The sequence below is a fragment of the Mesoplodon bidens genome (assembly GCF_964165515.1).
Source record: "Mesoplodon bidens genome assembly, chromosome: 3".
NCBI classification, from domain to species: domain Eukaryota; kingdom Metazoa; phylum Chordata; class Mammalia; order Artiodactyla; family Ziphiidae; genus Mesoplodon; species Mesoplodon bidens.
Genome location: NC_138178.1, coordinates 13,932,768 through 13,956,901, shown reverse-complemented (window position 1 = coordinate 13,956,901; position 24,134 = coordinate 13,932,768). Strand labels below are relative to the sequence as shown.

Genomic DNA, 24,134 nt, shown 5'->3' with positions numbered 1-24,134 from the left:
AAAAAAAGGGCATGAATGGGGGTGGGGATGGAGAGGGACAAGAAGCGTTCCAGGTCAGTCTTTGTAATACCTTTCTTTAGTTTTCTGTCATTATATTTTCCACTTCTGCTTGCATCAAAGATCATTGCTTTTTAAATTGGGGTAAATTGCCACCATATAAAAATTACCTACAGTTTGGCTCTTACGCGCCACAGTAAAGACTGACAAAAAGTGATCGGAGGCTTGTGTGTTTAATTCGCCAGGAATGTTAAGCTTCATAAGATGCACCCTATGGGGCCATGGTGGTATTTGGCACTGTTACTGTACAATTCCAAGAGGTAAATATACACGTTATAGATTTAAAAAATCTAAGATGTACTAGGCAAACAGTTTATTGATTGAAGGAATAAAAAAATGAATTTGTCAACCTCATTCTTTCTGGGACACAATGCAGTTAATTAACATATTCTAGGGCTTGTTTCTGGATTTGGTAAGCAGTGGCCCCTTTCAAAGAGGAAAACATTTAAATCTTAAAAAGTAATCTTCTTTGGTCCAAATAGTATTTAGCAATTCAGTTTAATTTCTGATTCTTCTTTTTTTTCAGTCCAAGATATGTTTCATTTCTTGCAAGGTTCTCTTCCATTTCAAAAACTGATTTTCCTCTTTTCCATGTCCAGAATCTTTTCACTTGGATAACCTTATTGTATCCTATAAACAGACACTTAAATATGTCACTTTAATCACACTTTAATTATAACAGAAATGCAAATCTTCAGTGTCAGTAAAAAAATGGGAACATGGACCTTACACTCCTGCCCTTACATTATATTGATGATACTCTGAAAAGTCTAAAGTGTAACACCTTTAAGTATTATTGCATCATGGAAAAAAATAGCCCAGCTCTGAAATGTGATTGAGGTTTGGGTAACGCCTAGAGGATTTAAAGGCATCTTTTAGATATTATTTTTCTGTTGGTAATTACACGGTGTTTTACCCAAAAATGTAAATATAACCAATGCATATCAATTTTATAGCAAAAAGAGTGGCTCTGAAGCCAAACACAGGATTAACCAAACTAAACCCTTTAAAGTAAATATTAGGCCTTGATTCTTAAAAAGATTTTAAAATTTAAATTACATACAATTTAAATTTCAGAATTACCTAAACTTTTTAACAATTAAGTGTATGTAACAATAATATTAATTATGATTGATTCTAAGTTAGAGTCTGTTTTGTAAGAAAATGACTTTTACATGGAGAGGTGGTTAACATTTGAGGGCTATTTAAATACAGACAATTCTAAATTACCCGGTAAATAAAAACTCTTCACCTATATTAATTTCAACTATTCAAAATCTTTAAAGCCAATTTATCTGAAAATTTCCTAATCATGACTTAGAAATTTTAGTTCAGGTGTACATACAAAATAAAGCCTTGCTTTACTCTGAAGAATAAAGCTCAGACAGCAATTAGCTTTTAAACACCAATACTGTACATTAAATGAATATTTATTGTGGGCCTACTACGTGCAGGACACTTGCTAGGCGGTATGGTGAGTTTAAAAAAATCACCTAGTAAGATTAATATGCTTCATTAAATGGAATTTTCCAAAAGCGATTAACGGAATATCAAATGAAAATATAATTGAAATGAATACCTTTTAATGAAATTTCTGATAGTGCTCCATGATATAGGTGCCATGCTCGGGTTTGTACCTACAAAGACACAGTACTCACTTATTGTGAGATAAATAACAAAACTAGTATCAGAAATACCTCAATATTTTAATCATACTAGTATAAATATATGGTTCATAAACTTCTCATGTAAAAGGTAAGAAACGTTGGATACCAAATGAGCGAAACAAAATTTTATTCAGAGGTTCCTTTGAAAGAGGGCATAACTTAAAGTTTGTGCAGATCATAAGGAATTGCCTTATTGCTTTTTCCAACTAATTTATTTAGAAAGAAAATTATAGTTTCTGATGAGGTTTAGTAGATGAATGAATTCTGATAATTGCTTTTTGTTTAAAAACCTAGGTATCAGAGCCAATAGAGAATTTTAAACACTTTATGGAAGTTAAGAATCTGAGTTAAGGAAAGTGCATCTAGTCTTAATATTATAGAAATATACCTGAATTTCTGTACCTCATTAAAGAAATATACTTTAGCAGTGGGTATAATAGACTAAACATAACAGGCAAATAACAGAAGGCAAATAAAACTTCAATTTAAAAAGGAGATAAATATAAGCCATACTAACCTAAGAGCCAAATTTGGTTTTAAATATTTCGTTCATAAGTATCTACTAATGTAAATGATTATGGAAAAGCAAATCCAAAAATTTGGTGCCCAGGATAAGGAATAAAGAAAATTATAAGAAGATATATTACCCATACAGGAAGAAAATATAGTTTCCCATTATAGTAGGGTTAGAGGTTACATCATAAAATACTTTACTTGAGTTTTTTGTGGTTTGCCTCAGATGATTAGTTCAGAGAAACAGATGAGGCAGTACTGAGTTAGCTGCTGTTGTTACGTGAAGAGGTATATTGGGACCACAGGCTTTTGTTTTATTCTATAGGTACTAGGTGTACTTTTTCAAAGAATATTTTGAGAATGTGGAATCAGATTTAAAGGATATCACTATTTTAAGATTGAAATTGTACTTATCTATGAAGTTATTCTATAAATCCCATGAACTTTTTTGTTTTTTTAACATTACCATGTATTGTTAAAAACTTGCTCGAACTTCAACAATTCTGGCAATTTATAAGTTTTATCCATTCTGAGTTATGAGAATTAGCATATTCAGCTAATCATACTCATATATATCACACAAAGGACAAATATAACTTGCTCACTGCTATATTTCCTGTATCTAGTAAATGTTCCCTGGCTCACAGTAAATGTTCCATAAATATTTACTGAATGAATAATTAACTGTATCTCTGAACTATTTTGTAATGTCTGTTACTCTTATCACCTAATATTTTCTAGAAATATATTAAATATTATACTTCTGATATATAACATAAGAAGAAGTTCTATATCTGGTACATGAGTTAAAATGAGAATGACCTACTTAGCTCATTATGTTTTTTCTTACAGTTTTCATAACATTTAATATGTTAAATATCAGTTTTAAATAATTTGACTTATATTTTGTCAACATTTATATGTACATTTTTAATAAAATTTCTTCTTCAGATGCTATTATTTATATATAGGCGTGTTCTTAAGAAATAGTGTATTTTCTCTATTTTTCTAAATTTCAAAAATGTATTACAAATGATGAACTTTTTTGTTTTGTTTTGGAAACAGCAAGCATTTACCTACATTTCTTCTATTAAGTGTTACAGAAAGGGTAAAGTACCCATCTTTCTTTACATATAAATTAATTCCATCACAAGAACTAAGCTCCAATGCATTAAAAATAAAATGCATGTATTTTAAAATAATTTATTTCATTAAGGTTCGACTTCAGTGTTTAGCAAGGGAAATTTCACATTAATTTTAACTAAAAATTGCTCTTCATTAAGAGTCTGAACCTGATCAGGAATTGGATGTTGAACTGGTATCCCTTGTAAAGGGGTAAAGATAAGATATACCGTAGAGATACACAAAACAATATAGATTTGTTTGAACACAGTTTTAGTTTTAAAAATATCAGTGATATTTTAAGAACATCATTATTATATGTTTGGAAATTTATTAATTATTACCATACCCTCCAAAAGAAGTTGCATTTTATAAGTGTGTAATCTTGTAGTCACCTTTTAAAAATGCACTAATATAACTAAAAGCGAATTCTCATTTTTTGGTTTCTTTCGTGTACATTTTTCCCCTATCTTACACTTCTAGATTTGCATTACTGTAGCCATCTCACTTCGCTTTTAGAATGTTTGAATATATTTGCTGATATATGCTTGCGTTGTATTATATCTATTATAATTCTTAAACAGATTTCTAGCAATTAATTTGCAATAGAAGAAGCAGCCATGCCACAAAAAAATTTTTTTTTCTTTATGAGAACACTTGGAATGCTTTTAGAACTTAAACCATTATCTTTTGGTGACTGACTAGGAGAACTTGGGTTCCTTCATCTTTTAGCATTTTATATAACTGCATTTCCCAGATCCCCACATTATATTGCTAATTCCTGATAAAGTCATTTTGTACCCGTAAGGTATTTATCAAAGTCATGAATTCGCCTTGTAACTATGCTTGTCATTTAAACAATCTATCTATATTCCTATTTCATGCTGAACTTTTATAATGAGACACTTTTTTGGCCTAAAATCAATATTGGACTAAAAAGGATACATAGAGGGTAGGGCAACAGTGGAAGATTTCACAGCTCAAAACTGCTCAATATCCAGCTAATTATTCAGATAGGCCTGATCCATTTTCTATTTGTATGTGAGTGAGCTCCCATCTTTCTGCCACTTAAGTGGCCTTAATAAAAAATTGACAAATTTTCAAGAGTAAATTTGGAGTACAGAGCCAGATCAGAGAAATCCTCAATTGAAAGGACTCCACTGTCACATGGTGTTAGAGATCATTTGGTGACTGACTAGAACTTGGGTTCCCTCAAACTGCGATTTCCTGATCCTCACATTATATTGCTAATTCCAGATTAACAACCATTTGTACTCCTACACAGCAAGTTGCGGGTAGCATAGGTGTTCCCTCTTCGAATACAACCCAACCTAGGCTTTTGACCCTGTCTGTGATGCACTTTCAGTTGTCATTGGCCCAGTGTGGTGTGTAAACGGGCAGCCGACTTGGTGGCACTTCCACTGGGTGAACTTTGGGTAGAGTCCAGGATGTGAACTTAATGGGTGAAAAGGCTTCGGCACTACAGTGAAGTTCGCGCGGCCAACTGCAGGAAGCCATGCTTCACTGCACCCTTCACGGAAGCTGGCCGACTTGCCCAACCCTTGTTACCCACGGGCCAGTTCTCGAGGAAAAGGCCTGCAGGTAGGTTCTCAGATGCCCGCAGGGAGTCCCCTCCAGCTACTCAGACAAAACTCGTCCTCCCTCCCGGCCCTCGGAATCCTCCCTTCCCACCCTCCCTCCCGCCGAGGCCTGTTCGCGACGTGCACACGCAGCCCGCGCGGCCGGCGCTGCAGAAGGCGGCCCCAACGTCCCCGCCCCCGCGTGCGCGCCCCCGCGCCCTCCAGTTGGCTCGTTCCGGCCTCGGCGCGCCACGGGCTCTCCTCGCCCCCTCCCCCCCAGCACACCTCGGCGGCTGCGAGCGGCGCGGGGGAGGGGAAGGGGCCGGGAGGCAGGCCCGGGCTGCCGGCCGGACGCGGCGGCGCGCACGCAGGCCTCGCCTCTCCCGGGCCTTTTCTCTCACGCCGGCTGCCGGGCGGGCGCGCACGCCGAGTGACGCTTGGAGGAGGAAGCGCAACCCCCTTCCCCTCCCTCGCTGCCCCTGGCCCAGCGGGAGCCCCCCCAGTGCGCCTGTGCGGAGGCCTACTTGATTATGTGTGCCCTCTTCGGGCTCCAGCGTTAGCCGCCGGGTGGAGGTGGGGAGGGAAGAAGACGAGGAGGAGGAGGCGGAGGAGGCGGTGGAGGGGAGGTGGGGGGAGTCAGCAAGGACATGGCTGCTGACTCCTGTGCGGAACGTGAGTGACTGAGCGGCAAAGCCCGAGTGAGCGAGCGGCCGAGCGGCGGGCGGGGGCCGGGGCGCCGGGAAGGGAGCGGGGGCGCGGGGGACTGGGCGGGGGGAAGCACTCATTGGCTTGCATGTGTTTTTTAATGGTCCCCCCCAACTCCCTCTTAGATGGTCTCTAGCGACCGGCCCGTGTCACTGGAGGACGAGGTCTCCCATAGTATGAAGGAGATGATTGGAGGCTGTTGCGTTTGCTCAGACGAGAGAGGCTGGGCCGAGAACCCGCTGGTTTATTGCGACGGGCACGGCTGCAGCGTCGCGGTGCATCAAGGTAAACACCCAACCGCCCGCCTGGCCGAACCCGGCCTCTCCCAACCGTCACCGCTTCCCCCACCTTGGCAGCAACTGCCAGTTCCCCTCCCGCCCCTCCCCCCGCCCCCGCCCCCGCCCCCGCCCCGTTCCGCGGCCGGGGATTGACTCGGAGGGTCGGCGGCGGGGCGGAAGGGGTGTGGGCTGCGCATGTGGGAGAAAGTGTGTGTGGCCTGGACTGTCATGTGATGCTGCGCTCACTCTCTCAAGTGTCATTCGGCCGCAGCCTGCGCCCGGAGCCGCGGGTCTGCGGACTCTCGGAGGCCGGGGTCGGCGGCGAGGGGGTGTCGGGGCCCGGGCGCGCGCCCCTCGGCCGTGGCCCCGCGGCTGTGGGTTTGGGTTGGGGAGTGGGGAGCCCCTTCCCCCCCCCCCGTCGCGCCGTCTGCCGCAGTGTCTGGAGACTTCCTGTACCATGGAGTCGGGCTCGGGAGCGCGGCGCGCGGCGCCGGGGCGGATCGGGAGCTCGGGGGTCTGCCCTGCCGCTTTAGATTGGGGGGGAGGGCGCCGGCTGCCGCACTCCAAGCTTTCTGGCCGAGACCTTGCTGCCGCTCCTGCGGACTGGAGCTTCCCGCGGAGAAGAGGCGGAAGGCCGTCGCCGCAGTCGCGCCGCCGCGGGCGCGGCTGGGCTGAGCTGCTCGGGGTGGTGGATGAGGCTGTTGAGTGGCCGCATCGGGCCCCTTCCTCAGCTTCAGTGACTGGACAGAAGAGGAGGTGGTGGCGGCGCCAGTGACTCGGGGAGCATCTTAGTTTATTTCTGGGTGTTTCCATTAGGTGAGTTTTGGGGATATACACAAGAGCCGAGGACACTAGTTAAGGTAGTTTTCTGGCCGTTTGAAGGTTCTTTTTCCATTTCACGTGGTAAGGAATTGAGGCTGAAAATTTGGGGGCCGAAAAACAGGTCATTTTTTTTTTGGTGGCTCTTGTACTCCCCTTGTTGTGCACCAACCCGCCCCCCTTCCCGTTTCTAAATCTGGCGTTGAGTGAGGCAGAGGTTCAGTAGTGTACCGGGCGCTACTAAACGAGAGAAAGCCTGAGCGTAAGGGACTAAACTGTATTCTTTATAGAACGGAATCTCAGAACTGGGCAGGGGGACTTAGGAGATAGTGAATAACCGAACCTGAGCATGCATGTATCCCCAGTTCTTTTAAAGAAAGGCAGAGTTGCACACCTTACTCTTCTGAGGAGTGAAAACCATGTGTATTCAAACTAGGTACTGATTGTAAGGTCTCAGAACTGGTATAGTGTATTTCCGTTATAGTGTTCATTGGCACTTGTAGAGGTATTTCTTATGAATTGGATGATAAATGATGCTAAGTAGCCTCATCTCCCAATTTAGAAAGTGTTCATTTAAGTGTTAAAATTTCTTTTCAAGAAGTATTTCTGAATTAAAATATAAGTTTTTGGGCTGTGATGCTGTATTTCTTGGCTGATAGAATATTTTTACTCCGATACATTTTAAATGGGATTAGAAGTTTAGCTTTTGGAGTTTTAAAAATTTGTGCTGATTTTATATTTTTTAAGTGCTTTCCAATATTTGATATATTTTCAAGTTACCTCTGAGCAAGCTCAGTCAAGAGAATGTCAGTTGGATATTAGTGTTTTTAGGTTTTTGGAAAATATTAAAATTTGAGTTAGGTAAATGTTGATATAAAAACAGTTTTTGTACGTAACTAGACTGTGATTTGGATGTGTGATATACAGGTCACTTGTTGGAACATTAACATATATTAGAAATAAACGTGTAGTTTACTTTTTTTTCTGACGGGCTTATTGAGATGTAACTCATGTCCCATACAATTAGCCCACTTAAAGTGTACAATTCACTGGTTTTTAGTACATTCACAGTTTTGGATTTGTTACTACAGTCAATTTTAGAACATTTTCATCACCCTAATAAGAAACCTTGGACCTGTTAACAGTTATTCCCCATTTCTTCCTAACTCCCCCAGTCCTAGACAACCAGTAATGTACCTTCTGTCTCTATAGACAGATAGACAAATGTCTATTCTGGACATTTTATTTAAATAGAAACATTTTACTTTTAACATTACATTTCATTTTCTTTCCTGCAATGTCTTGTTTGTTTTGAAAGGTGATTTGGAAATAATTTTCACTTTCATGTATCTAAAATGCTTGCTATTTAAATTTCAGGATATAGGAATGAATTAATTAATTTGAGTTATTCTATGTAAAGTGTTAAATTTTATCTAATATTTTTCTGTTATAAGAGAATAAAATTTGTGATGTTTATACTTTTTAATTGAAATAGAAAAAGATTATTTTTCTAATATTTAGTTAAAATGTCATAATTTTTTTTTTTTTTTTTTTTTTTTTTTTGCGGTGCGCGGGCCTCTCACTGTTGTGGCCTCTCCCGTTGCGGAGGCTCCGGACGCGCAGGCTCAGCGGTCATGGCTCACAGGCCCAGCCGCTCCGCGGCATGCGGGATCTTCCCGGACCGGGGCACGAACCCGTGTCCCCTGCATCGGCAGGCGGACTCTTAACCACTGCACCAGCAGGGAAGCCCTAAAATGTCATAAATTTAACTAGGTGATAAATTATAAACATAAATATAGCATGTTTTAGTTCTTTACAAAGCAGGTGGTTTATGTGAATAGTTTCAGAGGTAATTACTTTAATAGGGCTTTGAAAGGGTATTTGATTTTCCATAATTATTCAAATCTTAACTTACTTTAAAACATTTATTTCCCAACAGCTTGCTATGGCATTGTTCAAGTACCCACTGGACCATGGTTTTGCAGGAAATGTGAATCTCAGGAGAGAGCAGCCAGAGTGGTAAGGAGTGTTTATCAAAAACATTAAAATACTAAAGTGAGTAGCTTAGGATGCTACACACTCGTGTGTCAGTTTCAAGGGTTTTCAGTCTTTTGTTCAAATATTGAATTTGGGCCAAGTATTGACTTACAGTTTTAAACTGGTTTTATAAGATCTGAAAAACAAATTGAATCACATAAGTACATACTGATAGATACTTAGAACAGGTAAAATATAAAGTTGTATTTGGGCTTTCTTAGCCATGTCTACTGGTTTGAGGGTTAAATTGGCTAATCATAGTTGGAATATAATGGCAGTAGGACATAAGTAAGTTATATTGAGATAATTTTGCTAGGTTCTGTTTGCTGAGTTAAAAAAAAGTGTTTAATGATTCACATTTCTTTTTACTATATCTATACATGTACAGTTTAACCTTGCTCAGTATTTTCACATTCAGTCCCTTTGGCAAAGCAACATAAAAATCTTCCTTTTTTTTGACTTGGCTGGCTAACCTTCTTTCTGAACACTTCTGTAAACCTTCTGTAAGAATGAGGGAGGAATGTTTATTCTTTGTGGCCAAAATCATTTTTCCAGTTGAACTTCTAGAAATATGAGGGAGAAAAAGATTTAATCTTCATTAATCACATGGAAGTATTACCATTTGCAGTGTGATAGTTTCTTCCTTTTGTTGTTGACTAGAGTATGTGACAGAAGGTAGAAAACAAATATTTCAGCTTCTTTACCTACATGGATAGTATGAACAGAAACTTTTATTTTTGTCTGGGCAATTTTTGATCAGAAATAATGGCTGAGTAGCTTATATAGGATTGTGAAACTCAGAGCAATATTCTGTTGATGTGTTTTCTTTGTGTGTGGGAATGCACTGTACCAGAGTTTCAGCTATTCTAGCATTACAGAAATGGGAACTGGCAAGTGGAGGATGAAATTAATCATGAAAATTTTAGGACTTAAAGTATGTATAGATTTACTCTATCTTTTTTCCTCTTTGTAGCATGTTATGGTTTGGGGTTGATGGGTCATCAAGCAAAGGAAGTTTTGCTTTAATTTGTTAGTAAACACTGCCAGTAAGGTGAGGCTCTTCTAGTGGATGTCGCAGTAGATTCGTGGCCAGAGAAAGATTAGAAAATAGGAAAGTGGGTATCAAGAGAGGGAGGATAAAGAGGTGAATGGGGAGTGGTAAAATGGCAGCGTTATTTGCCTCAAATGCCTCTTGTTGCCTGTTTCTATTTCTTTTTCCTCTCTGAGGTCATGGTCAGGATACTCAAGTGAATAAAATATTTATCTTAAAAGGTATATAAAGGTATATTGGGGGACCCATTTTATTTTAGCTTTATTTGGTAGGATGGTGGGGGTCGTTAATGAAAGAAGAGAGACAGCGTCTTCTAAATTCCTGTAGTGTACAATTATACAAGGTAGGGTTGTTTGTAAAAAACAAAAACTCATTCCAAGCTTAAATAAGCAAAGAAAGGGCAGTTTGTTATAAGGATATAGTAGCCAAGAAACCTAACCTGAAAATGTACCCATGAATTAGAACGGGAATGGAATTAGTTTTAATATTATTTCTGCTTTTCTCTGTGTGTCTGCTTCATTCTTTTCCTTTCTGCAGATTTTCTCTACTACTTACTTCAAAAATCAATAGTTAACTTTTTTGATTGTTTACCATTTGTCAGGTACTGTGCTGAATGTTCTATACCAATTATTTTCTTTACCTATCAAATATATGAGGTAGATATTCTGTTACTTTCATTTCATAGATAAAGATATCGTAGTTTTAAGAGAAATACGTATCTAGTTGGAGTCTGGGCTGTGATGAAGCTCTCAACCAAGGTGTTGTATATTGCCTCCTGTGGTGAAAGATGGCCATACTTCAGCTCTTAATATTTTCTGTCTCCTGTCTCAAGAGGCTAAATTGCAGTGCGAATCTCATGTTCCTTTTGGGGGAAAAAAAAACTGTCTTGGCTTGTCTAGTTGGACCAGTTAGCTAGCCATGGCTAGACAATAGGGTTGAGTTGCTCAGACACAGGGAGATCTCTGTGGGTTTGGGGTAGCTCACTTTTCAGAAGAGGGGGAATTATGAACTGGTGGTACCTTGACAGATACTGAGGAGTAAAAATCCAGAACAATAAAGCAGTATTTTTAGACAAGAAGTTTGGTTGTATATAGGATGGCTTTGAAAGGGGAGGTTAGAAACTGAAAGTCTTAGGATGCTGTTACTATAAAAATGTGAGAGTAGAAAGGGAGGAAGTAGAAAGAGAGAGAGGGAGCATTTTGAAGGAGGAAATGACAGAAATGGATGTGGGGTGAAGGAAAGGGAATAATCAGAGATGATTCTGAGATGTCAAGGTTGAGCCCTCTGGAATGGTGATAACCATTAACAGTAACGAAGGAGAGCAAATTTGAAGAGTAAAGAAAGTTTTGGGCATGTTGGTTTTGATGCAGGTGGGATTTTTCATTGGAAATTTAGGGTTAAAGTAGTGAAGACAAGTTAGAGTTGGAGCTGCGTAGAAGGAAGATTGGGAAACAAGTGACATTTTTTGTTAGAGAAAAGAAGAGTGAAGACAGAACTATGGGGAATGTTCACATTTGGGAGAGTAAGAACGGTTTCCAAGGATGGATAATGAACTGTCAGGAAAGGAGAACCTGCAGGGTCCAGTAGCAACAAAGACAGTTTTTTTTTAAAAAATATTAACATTCTATACCCATTTTATTTTTTATTTATTTTTATTTTTATTTATTTTTTTGCGGTATGCGGGCCTCTCACTGTTGTGGCCTCTCCCGTTGCGGAGCACAGGCTCCAGACACGCAGGCTCAGCGGCCATGGCTCACAGGCCCAGCCGCTCCGCGGCATGTGGGATCTTCCCGGACTGGGGCACGAACCCGTGTCCCCTGCATCGGCAGGCGGACTCTCAACCATTGCGCCACCAGGGAATCCCCCCATTTTATTTTGTTTTTTAAATTAATTTATTTTTGACAGTGTTGGGTCTTCGTTGCTGCACGCGGGCTTTCTCTAGTTGGGGCGAGCTGGGGCTACTCTTTGTTGTGGTGCGTGGGCTTTTCATTCCGGTGGCTTTTCTTGTTGCGGAGCATGGGCTCTAGGCGCGTGGGCTTCAGTAGTCGTGGCGCGCAGGCTGTAGAGCGCAGGCTCAGTAGTTGTGGCACATGGGCTTAGTTGCTCCGTGGCACGTGGGATCTTCCCGGACCAGGGCTCGAACCCGTGTCCCCTGCATTGGCAGACGGATTCTTAACCACTGCACCATCAGGGAAGTCCCGTGGTTAGAGGTTAAAACACTCACTGATGACTGGTTTTTTCTTCCTTTAATAAATTTATTTATTTATTTTTGGCTGCGTTGGGTCTTGGTTGCTGTGCGTGGGTTTTCTCTAGTTGCGGCGAGGGGGGCTACTCTTCGTTGCATCACGTGGGCGTCTCATTGCAGTGGATTCTCTTGTCACAGAGCACGGGCTCTAGGCGCGCAGGCTTCAGTAGTTGGGGCACACGGGCTTAGTTGCTCCACGGCATGTGGGATCTTCCTGGATCAGGGATCAAACCCATGTCCCCTGCATTGGCAGGTGGATTCTTTTTTTTTTTTTTTTTTTTTTTTTTTGTGGTACGCGGGCCTCTCACCGCTGGGGCCCCTCCCGTTGCGGAGCACAGGCTCCGGACGCGCAGGCTCAGCAGCCATGGCTCACGGGCCCAGCCGCTCCGCGGCATGCGGGATCCTCCCAGACCGGGGCACGAACCCGCATCCCCTGCATCAGCAGGCGGACTCCCAACCACTGCGCCACCAGGGAAGCCCGGCAGGTGGATTCTTAACCACTGTGACACCAGGGAAGTTTTCTCATGACTGTTTTTGTGTTTACTGTGTATCTCTTTGTAACTACCACAGGCTGAAGAGATTTATTAGAAATTTTACCTACTTACACAAATTTTTTTTTTTTTTTTTTTTTGTTGCGGTACGCGGACCTCTCACTGCTCTGGTCTCTCCCGTTGCGGAGCACAGGCTCCAGACGCGCAGGCTTAGTGGCCACGGCTCACGGGCCTAGCCGCTCCGCAGCATGTGGGATCTTCCCAGACTGGGGCACAAACCCATGTCCCCTGCACCGGCAGGCGGACTCTCAACCACTTCGCCACCAGGGAAGCCCCCTACTTATACAATTTTAATGAGACACAGAGAGAGGATATTTTAGATATTTAATTATTCTACTTGGAAAATGTGTTGACAGTGGATTGTGTAAAAAATAAAATGTCCAAAAGCCCATGAAGAATTTGCATTGTTTAGGTCTTGCTCTTCTAGCTTTAAATGAAAGGTGATTCCTTTCCTCCAGGAAGTGAGCTGTAACTTTCTTCTATTGCTCTGCCTCTTTTTTTTTTTTTTTTTGCGGTACGCGGGCCTCTCACTGTTGTGGCCTCTCCCATTGCGGAGCACAGGCTCCGGACACGCAGGCTCAGCGACCACGGCTCACGGGCCCAGCCGCTCCGCAGCATGTGGGATCTTCCCGGACCGGGGCACGAACCCGTGTCCCCTGCATCGGCAGGCGGACTCCCAACCACTGCGCCACCAGGGAAGCCCGCTCTGCCTCTTTTTATTGCAGTTCTTCTGGCTTTTTTTTTGTGAGGGAGGAACCACTGGATGGACTCAAAACCAGGGCTTTAGGGATTGATCTAGGGATGCACTATATTATTTTTAAATTTTTTCTTTTTGAGCATACATAATGCAAGTAAATTACTATACATCTGTAAAACCATATGAAATGCACTCAATCACAGTAAATATATATTTAGATTTAATTCTACAAATTAAACTTATATGCATTTGATTATCACGAGTAGTTCTGAGCAGTATAGAACATAAAATGACTATCTGAGTGTTCCCTACCCAGAATGAACCAATGTCCATTCTTCATATTTGCTACAGATCTTCCCTTCTGCTTAAAAAGAACAATAAATTAAAAATTAAGTTGAAGTACTATTTGTATTCTCCCCAGTCTGGGTCAGCCATTACCCTTTTAATGTCTGTAGGACCAGTCTCTCTCTATTTTTTTCTTGCCAGTTTTATTGAGCTATAATTGATATGTAACACCAGAATGTTTAAGGTATACAACATAATGGTTTGATATATGTATATATTGCAAAATGATGACCGCAGAGGGTTTAGTTAACATCCATCACCTCACCTAGTTGCAAATTGTTTTTTCTTTTGATGAGAACTTTTAAGATTTATTCTTAGCAGCTTTCAAATACACAATATGTTGTTGTTAACTACAGTCACCAAGCTGTACATTACATCCCTAGAGCTCACTTATCTTATAACTGGAAGTTTGTGCCTTTTGACCACGTTCACCCATTTCCCCCAACCCACTACCCACTGCCTCTGGCAACCACCAATCTGTTCTCTGTTTCTGAGTTTGGTTTTTTCAGGTTTCATATATAAGTGAGATCATATAGTATTTGTTTTCTCTGTCTGACTTGTTTCATTTAGAATAATGCCTTCAGGGTCCATCTATGTTGTCACAGATGGCAGAATTTCCTTGTTTTTTAGATTGAGTAATAGTCCGTTGTATATATATACCACCATCTATGTTTTAATCCTTGTTACTACACGCATATATCCATACACACCACCAACTAGTGTATTATTTTACAGGAATGGTAAATTCTATATGTGTTCTGTGATTAGTGACATAGCTACTTGTGACATCACTACACTGATAAATTTTGATCTAGTTCGTTCTTTTTATCTGCTTTTTAGTATTCTGTCGCAGAATGTACTGTAACTTATTTAATTCCTTTATTAATTGTCATTTAGGTTTCCAGTTTTTCATAACCACAAATAGTGCTACAGTGAACATCCTTGTAAATATAGTGAAGCTTGGTTTTTTAAAGAAATACAGTCTAAGAATCTGTATTAACATGCATTACAGATTACTTGTTTACAGTTATAGTAATGACTGATACATTTGGGCTTACTTCTTAAATTTTTATTTTGTGTTATCTATTTACCATGCTTATTTTTTTTCCTCTTTTTTTTCTTCAGTTGGAGTGATTGTTCCTTATCTTTTTTTAAAAAATCTAGTCTGATTTGGAGGTTATATGTTCCATTTCTTTTCTTCTAGTGATTGACCTTAATATTTTTTTTTTTTTTTTTTTTTTTGCGGTACGCGGGCCTCTCACTGCTGTGGCCTCTCTCGCTGTGGAGCAACAGGCTCTGGACGCGCAGGCTCAGCGGCCATGGCTAACGGGCCCAGCCGCTCTGCGGCATGTGGGATCTTCCTGGACTGGGGCACGAACCCGTGTCCCCTGCATTGGCAGGCAGACTCTCAACCACTGTGCCACCAGGGAAGCCCTGCCCTTAATATTTTAATGTGCATACTTTATATTTTTTCTGTGAGTCTAAGATTAATCTTTTTTAAAAAATTAATTAATTAATTTATTTTGGCTGCATTGGGTCTTTGTTGCTGTGCGTGGGGCTTTCTCTAGTTGTGGTGAGCGGGGGCTACTCTTCGTTGTGTTGCACGGCCTTCTCATTGCAGTGACTTCTCTTGTTGTGTGCATACCACAGGCTCTAGGTGCGCGGGCTTCAGTAGTTATTGCATGCGGGGTCAGTAGTTGTGGCTCGCGGGCTCTAGAGCGCAGTCTCAGTAGTTGTGGTGCACGGGCTTAGTTGCTCCGAGGCATGTGAGATCTTCCCGGGCCAGGGCTCGAACCCGTGTCCCCTGCATTGGCGGGCGGATTCTTAACCACTGCGCCACCAGGGAAGCCCTTAGATTAATCTTTGTACTCCTTTTGAACAAAACCAAGGACCTTAGAACACCTTGTGTTCACTCTCTTTACCTTGCAAAATCAGTTTTATTGTTGTTTACATTTTAATTCCACCTTATTTTTTTTTTAAAGAATCAATTTTATTTAGTTATTTATTTTTGGTTGCTTTGGGTCTTTGTTGTTGCACGCGGGCTTTCTGTAGTTGTGGTGAGCGGGGGCTACTCTTCGTTGCGATGTATGGGCTTCTCATTGTGGTGGCTTCTTGTTGCGGAGCACAGGTTCTAGGAGCGTGGGCTTCAGTAGTTGTGGCATGCGGGCTCAGTAGTTGTGGCTCATGACCTCTAGAGTGCAGTCTCAGTAGTTATGGTGCACAAGCTTAGTTGCTCCACAGCATGTGGGATCTTCCCAGACCAGGGATCGAATGCATGTCCCCTGCATTGGCAGGTGTAGTTTTAACCACTGTGCCACTAGGGAAGTCCCTATTATAGTCTTAAGGAGTATATTTATTAACTTATTTGAATATTTAAAACATAACTTATTTTGGCCTCTTGCCTTCTGAGATGGCCCACGCTCTGCCTATGGAGTGGGTTTCTGCCTGAATAAACCTTCTTTCACTTAAAACAAAAAAAACTTTATTAAGAAAGTAATATTTATTATTTATTTATTTTGGCTGCGCCAAGTCTTAGTTGTGGCATGCGGGATCTTCATTGCGGCATGTGGGCTTCTTAGTCGTGGCAAAAACATACTTTTTATAAAAATTTATTTATTTATTTATGTATTTATATTTATTTATTTATTTATTTATGGCTGCGTTGGGTCTTCGTTGCTGCGCGTGGACTCTCTCTAGTTGAGGCGAGTGGGGGCTACTCTTTGCTGTGGTGCACTGCTTCTCACTGCAGTGGCTTCTCTTGTTGCAGAGCACGGGCTCTAGGCGTATGGGCTTCAGTAGTTGTGGCACGTGGGCTCAGTAGTTGTGGCTCGTGGGCTCAGGAGTGCAGGCTCAGTAGTTGTGGCGTCTGGGCTTAGTTGCTCCGCGGCATGTGGGATCTTCCCAGACCAGGGCTCGAACCCATGTCCCCTGCATTGGCTGGCAGATTCTTAACCACTGCGCCACCTGGGAAGTCCCCAAAACATACTTAGTTTAAAATTTCTCAGAGATTCTGGAATTCTTTCTTTTTTTTGTTTTTTAACTGTGGTGGTAGATGTCTTCACATACTTTGCAATTTTTGACCGTGAGCTAATCTTTAAGAATTGTTTTCTTTCTTGGGATTCCTGGTCCTCTAACCTGGGTTTGTGGAGGTGTCACTGAGGGAGGTTTTTGCATTTGCTCTGTACCTGTTAAGAATTGCTTTTGGCTGCTAGTAACAAAGACCAGATTACAGATTAATCTGGCTTCTACAGATGAGCAATTTACAAGTTTACTAAATTCTCATTTGAAACGAGTTGAGAAACGCATTTAAAGCTTTTATGACTGCTCTGTGAGATCTTTATTTATTTAGTCCGCACCACGTGGCATGCAGGATGTTAGTTCCCTGACCAGGGATTGAACCCGTTCCTCCTGTAGTGGAAGTGCGGAGTCCTAACCACTGGACCACCAGGGAAGTCCCTCTGTGAAATCTTTAGGGATCAGACTTTCTCTGTCTTTCTACTATACCAACCTTAGCAGATAGTTTACATTTTCAGCATTGTTCTGTGGTCACAGCATGGCAGTCATTGTGACTGCAGAGACATGTTCTGGCAGAAAGAAGGGAGGGGAAAGTTGAAAGTGGTTCTCCTCCCAGCTGAGTTATCCTCTTAAATGAATTTTCTCTAGTCTTAGTGGTCCAGTCCGTGTTTCTTTGAGATAGATTCCCCTTCGGTAGGATCAGCTCTTTCTATTTCCTGTCCTTACACAGCACATCTAGGGTCTGTGCTGGTGTCATAGTCAACCCCAGCCTCTAAGGTATGTATTAGGTATCTTCATTGACTGCCTTAGCTTGAACTAATGTTGATTCTTTTAGCTTTTAAGTTCTTTTTTATTTGTACCACAAGAAGATTTACCTTTATCTACGTAATTAAAAATTTGTTTTCAAATTTATTTATCTTATATATCTCTGACTTATGAGTACAAGAAGCCAGGATGGGGCGTCTTCAGTGGCAGTTTAAAAAAGGTATTGTAGGGGCTTCCCTGGTGGTGCAGTGGTTAATGTAGGGACATAGGTTCGAGCCCTGGCCCTGGAAGATCCCACATGCCGAGGAGCAACTAAGCCTGTGTACCACAACTACTGAGCCTGCACTCTAGAGCCTGTGAGCCACAACTGCTGAGCCTGTGTGCCACAACTACTGAAGCCCGTGCGCCTAGAGCCTGTGCTCTGCAACAAGAGAAGCCACTGCGATGAGAAGCCTGCACACCGCAGTGAAGAGTAGCCCCCGCTTGCTGCAACCAGAGAAAAGCCTGCATGCAGCAATGAAGACCCAATACAGCCAAAAATTAAAAAAAAAATTATATATAACTTTTTTCGTTTTATTCCTGTACGAGCTTTTTAGCCTGTATGCTTTATTTATTTATTTAAAGTTTTGTTTTTGATGTGGACCACTTTTGAAGTCTTTATTGAATTTGTTACAGTATTGCTTCACTTTTTTTTTTTTTTTTTTTTTTTTTTGCGGTGCGCGGGCCTCTCACTGTTGTGGCCTCTCCCGTTGCGAAGCACAGGCTCCGGGCGCGCAGGCTCAGCGGCCACGGCTCACGGTCCCAGCCGCTCCGCGGCATGTGGGATCCTCCCGAACCAGGGCACGAACCCGTGTCCCCTGCATCGGCAGGCGGACTCCCAACCACTGCGCCACCAGGGAAGCCCTTGCTTCACTTTTATATTTTGGTTTTTTGGTCGTGAGGCACGTGGGATCTTATCTCCCTGACCAGGGATCAAACCTGCACCCCCTTGCATTGTCAGGCGAAGTCTTAACCACTGGACTGCCAGGGAAGTCCCAGCCTATATACTTTAAATAGAATGGCTTCAAAGTTTAACATTTGCTAACGTTTTTTTCACTTGCTGATGATTCATGTCTACTCTTTGCTTTTAAATTGAGTGTAGCATCCTGAGTTCCTATACCTTTGAAAGAGGTGATTTAAAAAAGTTAACAGGTTTAGTGCTTACCACCATACATAAAATAGCAAATAGCCAATTTCCGTTGTCTCACTTCTTGAATTCCTTTCTTTTACTGTGAGAAAAACTTAGCATAACAGCTGACATGAAGTAGGCGTTTAATACTTGGTTGTATCCTTTTCTAACCTGTCTACATAACTAGTAAGAGAAATGAAAACATTGGGTACATTGATACATTGCCCATTGTACCTATTTATTCCATTTTTTGTTTAGATTTAATTTTTATGTTTATCAAAGTGAAAAATGCACAGTCAGTAGTACCCAAAGATTCTTTTGCACACACAGTAAAACAGTACCTTGCTGCTTGACTCTTGACAAGGAATGTAGAAGCAGCTATGCTTTTTAAAATTTTGATTTATTTATTTATTTATTTATTCATTCATTCATTCATTCATTCATTCATTTATGGTACGCGGGCCTCTCACTGCCGTGGCCCCTCCCGCCACAGAGCACAGGCTCCAGACGCGCAGGCTCAGCGGCCATGGCCCGCGGGCCCAGCCGCTCTGCGGCATGTGGGATCTTCCCAGACCAGGGCACGAACCTGTGTCCCCTGCATCGGCAGGCGGACTCTCAACCACTGCGCCACCAGGGAAGCCCTATTTATTTATTTTTGGTGGCACTGAGTCTTCATTGCTGTGCGTGGGCTTTCTCTAGTTGTGGCGAGCAGGGGCTACTCTTTGTTGTGATGTGCGGGCTTCTCATTGCGGTGTCTTGTTGCGGAGCACAGGCTCTAGGCACGCGGGCTTCAGTAGTTGCGGCACGCAGGCTCAGTGGTTGTGGTGCATGGGCTTAGTTGCTCCGTGGCATGTGGGATCTTCCCAGACCAGGGCTTGAACCTGTGTCCCCTGCATTGGCAGGTGGATTCTTAATCACTGTGCCACCAGGGAAGTCCGAAGCAGCTGTTCTTGACATATTAGTTTTAGATGTTGTCTTTCAGTATATCACAAATTTTGGTTAAGTCAGGAGTGTTAAACAGAAAATTTTACATTATTATGACTATTTAAGTATTTTGTTCATTTCTGAGCCAAAAGCATACTAAGATTGTTTTCTTTCTTAATTTTTTTTCCCCTGGGATTAATAATTTTCTTGTATTTTCATTTTCCTTGTGTTCTTTATTTAAGGCTAAATCTTTGCATCCTTTCTAGTCACTTCTTCATGTAATTTTCCACTTGTTTAATGAATCAGGTAGTCTATAAATTCAATTTTCTCTACATTATAAAATTCCAAAAAGGAAAAAAGTTTTACCATCTTACTTGATGGATAGTTTGCCTGAGTATGGAATTCTTTCTTGGTTGGAAATAAGTTTCCTTCAAAATTTTGAAGGTATTTCTCCATTACTTTTTAGCTGTCAGTGTCTTTTAAGAAGACCAATGAAGTTCTGATTTCTAATCCTTTATATGTGATTGTTCTCTCTGGATTTAGTGTGTTTTCTGTAGCCAGTTTACCCACTGTTTCTCATGGTACTTAGTGTGCTGTCCCTCACTCATTGTACTGGGCACACAGTGGCCCTTTCAATTTGGTAAATCATGTTAGGGACCATGAGTTTAGTTAAGGGAGAATTTTTTGGAATTATTTTTGACAGTCCCTCAGTTCTGTTATCATTGTTTGCTTTTTCTGTATTTTTCTTTATTTGGATATTGGACCTTTTGAACTGATCTTGCTTTAAGTTAATCTATTTCTTTCTGTTTTACACTCTGAGGCAGTTTCTTACTTTATTTTCCATTCTTTCACTTAAATTTCTAAATTCTATTATACTTTTAATTTCCAGAGGCTCTTTTATGCTTTCTGAATGTTTATTTTTTATCCTCTGCTTTTGTTTCTTAAGTGCAATATTTTCTCTTAATTCTCTGAGGATGTTAACCAGATGGTTGTTTTTGTTTTGTTTCAGTGTTCTGAAGTTTTCTTCTGCTCCTGGGACTCTTTTCCTCAGAGTTCCTTTGTACCATTTGTTTTGGCCTGCCTTGTTATGGACTTTGCTTACAAATCTAGTGACTGGTAGCCGTCCATTTGAATTTAAGACAAGCTCCTAATGAGGTGACTGGAAGTTCTGTGTGTGTGGCAGAAATTGTTGGCAGATTGGCTTCATTATAGGTGTCTAGCTGGGTTCTTTTATTGGGATGCCACCAACTGGTTAGTTTATTCAGAGAAAAATCTTCCAGTCAGCTGTTTGGGATCCACAAACCTGGTTACCAGTATTCTTTGAGCCATTGGTTGCTGGAATTTCACGATCTAGAACTAGATTTTTCAGTACGCCTTTGCTCAGATGTCTCCAGGTCCAGATTTCCTTTTGTTTACCCTTTGTGCAGTTTTCTCGGCTGTGGGAGAGAGGGTTACCTGGTAGTGTGTAGAGAAGGGATTGCGGGGGGGGGCGTTGATTATCTTTCAGGTTTTATCTTATCCCTAGTCTTGTTTTGAGCCGTACTTGTCGTCCTGTTTTGAGCCGTACTTGAAGCCGTCCCTCTCAGGGGCATGCACCACCACTATGATGTGGCGCCTGAGGTCCCTCAGCTGGGGCGCCATGTGGCCCGAGACACGTTGCTTTTGGACTTGCCTTACTGCAGCAGCCTTTTCTCATCTGCTAAGTCATTTGCTACTCTTTTCCTTCCTAGCTTCCAAAGTTTTAGAACTGTTGTCTTTCTTTATGTGTGTTTCCCTTTTGTGATTTGTGATTTTGCCCTTTTTATGTCATTCAGTGGAGTTTTTGGAAGGAGAGGAGGTAGTTTTCAAGTGGAATTAACTGCCTGTTCTCATGATGTAGTCTTTTCCCACTTCTTCCAGGGTCTTGTTTTACCTTTTAGTCTGTCCTTTTTACTTGATTTTTTTCCCACGAAGTTTACAGTCGTTTTTGAATCTTCCCATGGACTTTACTTTCCCTTTACATTTTTCACCTTTTACTCGCAGGCTTCCTGGAAGAATAAAACCATTAGTTGATACCTCTGCTTCTTCACCTGCCTCCTGTGGTCTAGCCTTTCAGTTGTGCTTAATTATTAAGGTGTAACTTAATCGTATTGTGTTTTTTTTTTTTTTTTTTTTGGTCGCACTGCGTGGCATGCGGGATCTTAGTTCCCCGACCAGGCATTGAACCCGTGCCCCCTGCAGTGGAAACAAGGAGTCTTAACCACTGGGCTGCTAGAGAAGTCCCTTAATTGTCATTTTAAGCAGTAGCATATGACATCAGCATTTGCTGTAACACTCTCATTATGGACACTGTCCGTTTTGTCTTTCAGTGACCCTTATGTGAAAATCCATGTACAAGCAATTCTTTTAATAATTTAGCGTAAGGAAAAGTGTCTCCCTTTAGAATCTGGTCTATTTCCTCCTTTTTGACAGCTCTGTGATACGTAGTCTGTTTTTCTTTTTGTTCTGGCTGTCAGGCAGCCCAGAACCAAATCTGGTCTTTCGTTACATCAGCTGTGTTAATCGGATTATTAGCGTATTTGTTTCCCCTCCTCGTCCTGTGGGGTTTAGGACCTCACCTCTTATCTCTGTTTCTCTGCGTGTTGATTTCATTCTCTCATACTACAGACTCTCTGCTTCATGAGGCCGGAACCGTGACTGCTGGCAGCTCTTGGCTCTCATCTTCCTACAGCCCCTTCTACCAGAAGAAGGGGCTGTCTTGAAGAATCCTGGGAAGGACTCTGGTTGGCCTGTCTTGGATCATGTACCCACCATCCCTGTGGCTGGAGTGGGGAGGGCACTATGAATGACAACCCTCACTAGAACTACATAGTTGGAGTCAGGGGTAAGAGCAGTTTCCCTAAATCAGGGGATGTCCCTCATACTGGCTTTCACTGTTCATTTTTCTGTTTTTCTTATGGTTATAATACAGGTCCTTTATTTGTAGTCTGCCTCAAATCCTTTTCTGAAAAAAATTTTAGGTGTAATTAAGTAAACAAAATATCACAAATTGCTGTTCATTCGTTCTTCACATTGTTACATTTGACTCTTAAGTCTACCACTTTATTGATTTTGCTATTAACTTCACATGGCCAAATTCAAAAAAAAATTTTTGTTTCAAGTTCAAAAAATTTTTTTCACTTTTCATTATGCTTGATCTACTTTCAGCATTTAAAACTGTGATCACTCATCTTTCTCGCAACTCTCTTTACTCATGACTTCTGATAAACTGTTTTCTACTTGTACCTCTTTAAACATTGCCTTTTGGATTCCTATTTGGCATTATTTATTTACTTGTTTAAAATTTATGTTAGATGATTACTTTTCTGGCCTGTTTATTTGATTACCTCACTCTAGGTAAACTTAGGCATGCTTATGGATGCCTTGAGGCATCACTATCACCTGAAACATTTTCTAGCCTTTAGATCCATATTTGCAGTTGGCTTCTGTATATCTCTATTTAGATATCCTAGGCATCTTAAATTTAATTTCTCTACTTCTGTAGTCACTGACATAATCTAGATTATTTTTTTGTCTAGATTTTTTCAACAGCTTAAATTATGTAACTTTTGGTTAGATGATATATTGACATGGCTCAAAAAATATAAAAAGATACACAGTGAAAATTCTTCCTCCTAAACCTGCCTCTTATTTGCCCAGTTTAGCTTTCCATCATTCTCTGTTGTTACTAGTTTTTAATTCATTTTTCTAGTTTATTCATGTATGTATATATTTCTACATATATAGACTCTTGTTTTTCTTCCTTTTCTACAAAAAGGTAGCATATTACACATTTTTAGAGTGAACTTTTCTCCCTTGTCTTTTTACCTCTCTCCTTTCAGTACTGTCCCCCTCCCCAACATTTCAAGATTATCTCCTATAAAGCAAATATGATTGTTATTTCCTAATCTCCTATAGTGTTACTTAATTGTTGGTGCAGTGAAAATTCTTTTGTCAGGTCCGCAGTATTTCCACTCTCACACATGTAATTTCTGCACAGGGTATGGCTGGGTAACCCCCCCACCCCCCGGCCCCAACAATAAAAAATTTAGTTCTGTAGTTACATAGTAGGGTTAGAAATTTATGGTGGTATTGTTCTAGTGACAAGTAGAAATTATAGCTGGCCTAACATGATGTAAATTTTTCTTTTTCCATCTATCTTGTCCCTACCCCTCCTATTTTCACTTTCTGCACTGTATCCTCTACATAGCCATGAATAGACAGGTAAACCCAAAAGAGTACTTCAGCATTTTATTCTCAGATGCTACAAGTGCTTTTCTGTTCTCTGACTCCCAAAGCCCAGAGTATTTGTTATCTTCTGTCTTAAAAAATTTTTGCTCTGATTTTAGTATAGTGCAGGCCTGCTCATTTTTGATAATTAGGGAAAGAAAGAAAGATAAGTGGAGAGAAAAAATCCATAATCCATAATCTTATGCAGAGGTATCCCAAGTAGTATGGTAGTAGTGTTAAGATCATGGGCTTTGGAGTCAGACGGACTAGATTTATGCCTATGCAATTTTTTTTTTTTTTTTTTTTCTGTGGTACGTGGGCCTGTCACTGTTGTGGCCTCTCCCGCT

General features: G+C 41.2%; 1 protein-coding gene across 11 annotated transcripts in view; it reads left to right on the top strand.

The window, feature by feature from the left end:
* The first annotated feature begins 4,908 nt into the window (after positions 1–4,908).
* Positions 4,909–24,134, top strand: part of MLLT10 (MLLT10 histone lysine methyltransferase DOT1L cofactor) — a 244,697-nt gene continuing 225,471 nt past the window's right edge. For 7 of the 11 annotated variants that reach the window (XR_014015434.1, XM_081229508.1, XM_081229507.1 and 4 more), the window contains exons 1-3: positions 5,559–5,637; positions 5,770–5,929; positions 8,681–8,760. Coding sequence is in view for 9 of the 11 variants with exons in the window: in XM_081229508.1 (XP_081085634.1) it covers positions 5,770–5,929; positions 8,681–8,760 (240 nt within the window). In the remaining 2 variants the exon portion in view is untranslated. Of the gene's footprint in view, positions 4,962–5,260; positions 5,513–5,551; positions 5,638–5,769; positions 5,930–8,680; positions 8,761–22,181; positions 22,403–24,134 lie in introns of those variants that run through there. The other 4 variants (XM_081229504.1, XM_081229503.1, XM_081229502.1 and 1 more) reach the window with 4 other exon arrangements.